This window comes from Arvicanthis niloticus, chromosome 18 (genome assembly GCF_011762505.2).
Source record: "Arvicanthis niloticus isolate mArvNil1 chromosome 18, mArvNil1.pat.X, whole genome shotgun sequence".
NCBI classification, from domain to species: Eukaryota; Metazoa; Chordata; class Mammalia; order Rodentia; family Muridae; genus Arvicanthis; species Arvicanthis niloticus.
In genome coordinates, this window is record NC_047675.1 from 32,080,012 (window position 1) to 32,087,562 (window position 7,551).

General features: G+C 49.7%; 1 protein-coding gene across 1 annotated transcript; it reads right to left on the reverse strand.

Moving 5' to 3' along the window:
- Positions 1–439: 439 nt before the first annotated feature.
- Dpep3 (dipeptidase 3) lies at positions 440–6,141 on the reverse strand. Its single transcript, XM_034522864.2, has 10 exons — positions 5,713–6,141; positions 5,410–5,536; positions 4,829–4,958; positions 4,587–4,728; positions 4,238–4,307; positions 3,946–4,122; positions 2,938–3,022; positions 2,277–2,352; positions 1,791–1,926; positions 440–776 (listed from the first exon to the last, which is right to left on the reverse strand). The coding sequence occupies exons 1-10, from the start codon at positions 6,000–6,002 to the stop codon at positions 513–515; spliced, it is 1,497 nt and encodes a 498-aa protein (XP_034378755.1). The 5' UTR covers positions 6,003–6,141; the 3' UTR covers positions 440–512.
- Positions 6,142–7,551: the final 1,410 nt, after the last annotated feature.

Here is a 7,551-nt window from a genome sequence, read left to right on the forward strand (position 1 = left end):
TTGATATTTATCCATTTATTTACTTCAGAGACTCTCGCTGTGCAGGCCTGGCTGGCCCAGAACTCTCAAACCTCCAAGTCGTAGAGCTCTCCCAGCCTCTTCCTCCCGAGTGCTGCCAAACTGATTTTCATATGGAGCAAGGAAAACTGGAAAGCTGGCCCATGGTTGAAATTCTAGTCCTTGGATGGCAGAGGCAGGGGGATCACTTGAATGCAGGAGTTCCAGGCCAGCCTGGACAACATAGACTCGGGTCTCCAAAACAAGATGAAAAACTCATTAACCAACCAACCAAACAAAAACCACACCCGTTCACTAGGAACACGTTCACTGTCATGGTGAACTCTTTTATACTGTTCTGTGGGCTCCGGCCTCAGGTTCCCTCACCAAGAGTCCTTCCCACCCAGATCCTAACAATAAAGGAGGATGAGGACTCAGTCACTTGGTGTTTCAGGTATTTATTTTCAGCATAAGCTGGGGCCTGGCCAATGAGGAGGGGAACTTTGTGGGTTTTGCTAAACTGACCTGTGGCCAGAGCAACAAAGCCAAAGGATGAGGGCTAGGGAGGTGCCAGCAGCCATGAGGCCTGGTAAGGGGCATGGAGGGGCTTTTGAGGCCCTCTGGAGGACCTTGCTGTTTGGCAGCTTCGTCACCTTCAAGTGTGTGTCCTGGTGTGTGTCCTCCTGAGGCTGAGGCAGCAGGTGGGAGTGGCAGGTGCTCTGCTGCCTCTCTGGAAACTTGACCTCCACAGGGCTCTGCCCAAGGCTTTCCTCTCTCACCTGGGGGAGGGAGTCAACAATAAGACATCCCAACAGCCTATCACTGAACCACCCATCTGTGATAGGCAATCTTGATTGTTAGTTTGACTACACTTGTAATCAACTAAAACCCAAACAGCTGCCATGCCTGTGAGACATTTTCTTTTTTTTTTTTTTTTCGAGACAGGGTTTCTCTGTGTAGTCCTGGCTGTCCTGGAACTCACTCCAGAGACCAGGCTGGCCTCGAACTCAGAAATCCACCTGCTTCTGCCTCCCAAGTGCTGGGATTAAAGGCGTGTGCCATCACCGCCTGGCTAGACATTTTCTTTTTCATTTTTTTTCCTAGACAGGGTTTCTATGTGTAGTTTCTTCTCTCTCTCTCTCTCTCTCTCTCTCTCTCTCTCTCTTTCTGCCCCCCTTTGTTCTGGAGACAGAGTTTCTCTGTATATTCCTGGCTGTCCTGGAACTCACTCTCTTCCTAGAACTCAGAGATCCGCCTGCCTCTGCCTCCTGGATTAGCATGTCCCCACCACCCAGGCTAGCGTCAAACTCATAGAGATCCACCCACTTCCATCTCCCAAGTGCTGGGATTAAAGGTGTGTGCCAGGACAGCCAATTTGTTTTTTGACTGGGTCATTTAAGGTAGCAGGATCCACCATAAATCTTGGCCACACCTTCTGGTAGCCACCCAAATAAAAGGCCGTGGAAGAAGGAAACGTTTACTTTTTGCCTGCTTGCCCTCTTTCTCCAGGGAAGGTTCATTTATCCTGTCTCTAAGGTATTTTTAAATAGTATTAGAACCTACTTCTTTGGGATTCTGATGGAATCCTCTAGGACTCCAGCATGGGCTTGGGACTGCTAAGGTATCCCGCTTTGTGCACTGATCAGCTACTCCATTGTGGCCTTTCCGTCAGGAGACAGCCATTGTCGGACTACCTGGACCACAGCCTGTTAACACTCTGTATAGTCTCTATCCAGTCTCTTCTTTTAGAGAGGCCTGACTAACACACTATCCTTTCTCCATAACCTGTGTACCTGTTCCACCCGTCTGAAGACCCGAAGCAGGTTTCCTCGAAGCACGCCTTGCAGCTCCTGTTCATTCCAGCCCCGTTTCAGCAACTCCTCAATCAGCACTGGGTATGTAGACACATCCTCCAGCCCCTGAGGGAACCTGTGCAGAGAGCCACCCTGAGACCTTGGCCCCCGAGACCTGGTCTAGGGCCTGCTGTCCCACCAGCCCAGGCAAATACAACTGAAATTAAGTTCTTTAGATCAGTTCTAAACTAAGACAAGTTCTTTAGATCAGTGAACACAAGATGGGTTTAACCTGTGGCTGTACCCACACAAATTTATGGTACATGAGTGGAATTCCTTTAACCTGGGAATGGGGAGAGGAGACAGGGGCTGGATGATCAGAACTTGTAGTTGAGGTCTGGAGGATGGTCAGACTTTTGGATGGTGAAACTGAGCCTAAGAGATTTGCTGCTGCAGCCCAGCCCAAGCTAAGCCCAGGGGAAGTACCTTCCAGACCCATCATAGCTTCCACCGATCCCAATGAACTCAGATCCAATGACTGTCCTGATGTGGTCAAAATGATCTAGGAAGTAGAGTTTGGTTGGTAGAAGAATTAGCAATCGGGAGCACTTCTAAGCTGAGGAAGTTTGGTCCTGACCAGTTACCCTGCCCTCCTTGCTGTGGCAGCCGCCTGTACAGGACTCCTGCGCGTGTATGAGTCTGAATGTGGCAACAACCAGGACAAGGCTCCATTAGACCCTGCTCTCCTCTAGGTCCCTTGAGGACCCTGTGGGGGCTCTGCCTGTCCTGTCTAGGGGTGTGAGAATTAAGGGTGGTTCAAGGATTGAGAGCAGAAGTGGGATTTAGAGGCATCAAACCCATCAAGCACTGACTAGTCTCACATCCCAGTGGCAGTGCTGAGTTTATGGTCCCTGGAAGGTCTGCCATGGCCCAGTACATGTTAGATTGAGTATTAGAGCTGTCTAAGAGCTGGTGGCTACAGTTCAAGTCGGAACTGCCGAAACAGTTAAGGTGTGGGTACAGCGGGGCTGGAGAGATGGCTCGGAGATGTACATGATACAGACATACATGCAGGAAAAATACCCACAAACAAGAACTTTTTTTTTTTTAGATTAAGAAAAGTTAATCTAAAAAAACCAGGACGTACCTGCCACAGTGGACACATTAGCAAACAGACTGCACTGTAGCACCCCCATGGACAGTGTCACCATCACGATACCACCGTTTTTCTTCTACAGGGACAGACAAAGGGACAGTCAGTCCAGCCCCTCTGGACTGCCAGTGTGTTTGCTTCCCTTGCTGTGGGGACAGCAATCCAGCAGATGCTGGGAGAGCCTTTTCTCCTGGGGTTTGGAGGTCCCTCAGAGAAACTGATTTGGGCCTGGGTTTCAGAGATGGAGGGGGGTTAACCAGCCTCATACTCATGGTCAAGAATCTTCCCCCAGACATGGTGGCACATGCCTGTAAGCCCAGCCCTTGGGAGGCTGAGGCAGAAGTGTTCTGAGGTCCCTGTCAGGCCGATTTATACAAGATGCCCTATCTCAAACAAACAAACAAACAAACAGGAATCTTCCTCTTTGTATCCCTTCTGGAATTTTGAGACAGGACCTTGCCAAGTAGCCCAGGCTAGCTTCAACCTCCTGCCTCACGAGGCAGGAGCATGATCTTCCTGCCTTAACCTCTCAAGTATTTGGATTACAGGCATGTGCCACCATACCTGGCTTTAAGCCATAGATAATCCCTAATCCTAACACAGAGGATAGCACAGAGGCAGAAGCAGGCAGACCTCTTTGAGTTCAAGGCCATCTTTGGTCTATATCAAGTTTCAGGACACCCAGGGCTACCTAGAGAAACTCTGTCTGGGTGGGCATGGGGATAGACACTTTAGATCGGTTGTTCTCAACCTTCCTAATGCTTTTAGACCCTTTAATACAGTTCTTCATGCTGTGGTGGTCCCCAAACATAAAATTATTTGTGGTCTATTCATGCTATTGCATGAAGTAGCATAATGTTAAAAATTGTAATGTAAACATTTTTGGAGACAGAGATTTGCCAAAGGGGTCTCAAAGCTAGAGACGGTTGTGTATTCAGTCCTGGGTTTGAGGGCACCCTCCCCCTCCTCCCCCCCACATCCCTCCATGGCTACTCCACTTACCAGAAGCTGCAGTATGTCATCAGGAACATTCAGCAAATTGTCACACACGGATCTAGCTGCTGAGTGTGAGAAGATCACAGGAGCCCGAGACACCTCCAGGGTCCGCCTCATTAAGGTGTCTGAGGCGTGGGACAAGTCTATCATCATGCCCAAGCGGTTCATTTCTTCCACTACTTTCTGCAGGGACAATTGGGTTTGGGAGGGAGCAGAGGGTGTCAGGGAGCAAAGGCATGTTCAAGTATCTGTAGGAAACACATAGGGCGGAGAATCTGGCACATACACAAGTCCTCACCTCACCAAAGCTTGTCAACCCAGTGATGTTGGTGTAGAAATGGTGTCTGAATTTCGTAGCACTTTCTGCCCTGCAAGACAGACAAGAGAAAGCAAATCTTGCTGGCTATAGCTTGGCTATCAGTAACTGGGGCTTTTGTTTTTCCATCCTACATCTAGAACAGATGAGGACCAGGCCCCAGCTACTTTCTGGAAGTGTGAGAGATCTGCAAGGAGTCCAGCCTCCCCCAGTGGGTTACTTTAACTTTGCTTCATTAGGCTCATGCTGGGAAGGGCCTCACACCATCCCCTCATCAAAAGTCCGATGAACCCGAGGAGGACCGGCCACCCCGGCCCAGCCCAGTGCTCACCAGGGTGTGCTGCAGGTAAGAGTAAGTGTCAGGTAGCGCACTCCCAGCCCATAGAAACTGCGCAACACAGCGAGGCTGGTGTCCAGTGAGTGACCACCCTCTACACCAATGAGGCAGGCCAGCTTCTGAGTGTTATTCAGACCTAGAAAAGGGGTGTGGGGGGTAGGGGAGGGGTTGAGTCAAAGGATTGTATCCCAAGAAAAGAACCACTGGAGTCAATCCCAAGCTCTTCCCTGGCTCACCATCAGCTGAGGTCACAAGCTCCAGCTCAGGGTAGGCAGAACACATGCGTCGAATGAGATCAATCTGCTCCAAGGCTAGGCGCACAGCATCCCGATCCTGGGTTTGGCATGGGATGTAGGCTGACCAGAACTAGGAGTAGGTCCAGAGGGCCACAGTTAGGCCAGTATGGTCTTCAAAGCCTTAGGCCTGCCATTCCTGCCTCAGCCCCCACACCACCCATTTAAATCAATGGCTCTCCATAGTACCCTCATGATAGATAACTAAGCCTGGTAGTCAGTGAACACGCTGGGGATGGATGACACATAGGTGCTGTCTGCCCACGATCCTGTGTGAATGTCCCAGGCAATGTTACCATATCCTTTGTGGATCCAGCAACCCCCCACACGCTCAAGGGATTTTTCTGCTTATTTTATATGTATTTCCACTAAACCTGAACATCTAAGTCGCTCTTCTGTGTTGGCCTTCAAAAGTCTTTAAACACTCTTGCGTGATGGTGTACTGCATGCTCCAAAAACCTAGTTATTGAGGGCCTGGCCTACTCAGTTTCTGTGGCCCCAACATTCCCATCGTTCTGTGTTACCTGGGCACCCACAAGGCCGTCCCTGAGCCTATCCAGGTTGGTTTGGCCACGGGTGAAATTGCGCAGATTCAAATCCTGCAGCTTGTTCTGGAAATGTTCTCTCAGGAGCAGAGGCAGGTCGTTGTGGCTGGAGATGTTGTGGTCAGAGTGAGAACATGGCCTCCAGACCAGGACAGTTCCATAGGCAATGGGGCCAAAGGGAGAGGGGGTACCCGTGTATGGCAAAAGGGGAAGGTGTGTGTGTGTGGGTGCTTCTCGGTAATATAGCTTAGCCCCCATTGCCTCACACCCGCACATACGTACCCATCCACCAGTGGGAAGTGTCGCATCAGCTCCAGTGCTTTCTCTCGAAGGCGAGGGTCACTGGTCACTACTGACACGGTCGTGTCATTAGGAGTGCCTGGAGTGGTCATGGCACTGGAGGCTTCTGGCCTGGTCGGAGCACTAATGGGGCTTGGAGTAATCTGGGTGCAGGTTACCCACAGAGACGGAACTAGAAGTAGCACCCCAAGTAGCACCCCCAGCAGGGACAGCCGGTGCCCCGGAGGCCACAGGCCGAGCGCGCGTGGACCCTCAAGACCCGCGGGCTGCATGTTGCTCAGTCTTGGACACAAGAGCCTGAGAAGGGCAGGGATAGGGCAGAGGGCGACAATGGGTTCGGACCTTCGATTCAAGGTACCTAGGACGTGGCCTCTCTTGGAAGGGCTTCCAGTCACCAGGCTGTGCAACGGACGCTCTGGAATTTTCCACTCCTACAAGCGCAGTCGCTAGAGGGCACCACTGCCCTTCCGCTCCCCCAAGTAGAAGGGCGCCCCCTTGGGCCTGGCGGGTCTCTGCTTGCAGCATGCATCAACTACCTCACTGCTGTTCGTTTGTGGCTGAGTTGAAGGAGCTTCCTAGCGGGGAACAAGGGCTAGGGGCCCAGAAATCTAACTAATCTCACCCCTTGGCTAGACCTATGTGTTATAGTTCCTGAAAAGAGGGGTCAATTCTGTGATATGCTAAGTTCCGCTTAGAGGAGTGAATTAGATCTGTGTGGGTTTTGTTAGGTTTTAGTCTTGGTTTTGTGGTGAGCTCTTCTTCTGTTGCCTGGGCTGTCCTGGATCTCCTGAGCTCTAGCTATTATGTACCATCATCTAGAGATAAACGACCACTAACAGAAGAAAGACTGCCCAGCCAGGTGTATAATCCTAGCAGTCGGAAGGCAAAGGCAGGGCTCTGAGTTTGTAGCCAACTTTGGCTACATAGCAATACTCTACATTAAAAGACAACAACGACAACAGCAAAAAAACCCCGCCAAGTCATGCATAGTAAATATCTCACATGCATAATTCCAGTACTTGGAAGACTGAGGCAGGAGGATTTCAAAGCATTCAAGACCAACCTGGGCTACACAGAGTCCAGGCCAGTCTGAATATGGAGGAAGATCCTGTGTCTAAGCAACCAACCAACCAAGAGCACAATTCTCTGCTGATAAACCCACACCTTTATTTATTAATTACCTTTTCCTAAGTACCCCTCCCTGTTCCTGAACAGTTCTTTCAATATACACTAAAACTGCTTCTTAATACATTTTTGGGGCTGGAGAGATGGCTCAGTGGTTAAAAGCACTGTCTTCTCTTCTAGAGACCCTGAGTTCAATTCCCAGCAACCACATGGTGGCTCACAACCACCTGTAGTGGAATCCAGTGCCCTCTTCTGGTGTCCAGGTATACATGCAGATGAAGCACTCATACAGAAAATACATTAATAATAATAATAAAAAAATTTACTGTCCTCACAAAATGAAGGGCATCAAGATGACTCAGTGGGTACAAGCACTTGACTTGCCAGTCAAACTATTTGAGTCTTATGTCCAGATATTTTAAAAATTAATTTATTTTGCTTTTCAAGACAGATTTTCCTGTGTAGTCCTGGCTGTCCTGGAGCTTGCTCTGTAGACAAGGCTTTCTTACTCCACCACTAAATTATACCCTGCATTTTACTTAACTTTTTCATTTGCTTTTCTTTTTTATTTCATTTTATTATCAGTGCTATCTGTGTGAAGGAGCAGGGTGAGGTGCCGACAGGCTGTGGCATTCACATTGAGGTCAGAGGACAATTTTTAGAAGTCTGTTCTCAGCTTCCACCTTGCCAAGGCCG

Coding starts and splice junctions, on each gene's coding strand:
- Dpep3 (XM_034522864.2), bottom strand. CDS start 6,002: ATGCAGCCCGCGGGTCTTGAGGGTCCACGCGCGCTCGGCCTGTGGCCT. Junction 4,959..5,409: donor ACGGCCTTGTGGGTGCCCAG/GTAACACAGAAC, acceptor ACCTACTCCTAG/TTCTGGTCAGCCTACATCCC. Junction 3,023..3,945: donor ATGACATACTGCAGCTTCTG/GTAAGTGGAGTA, acceptor CTGTCCCTGTAG/AAGAAAAACGGTGGTATCGT.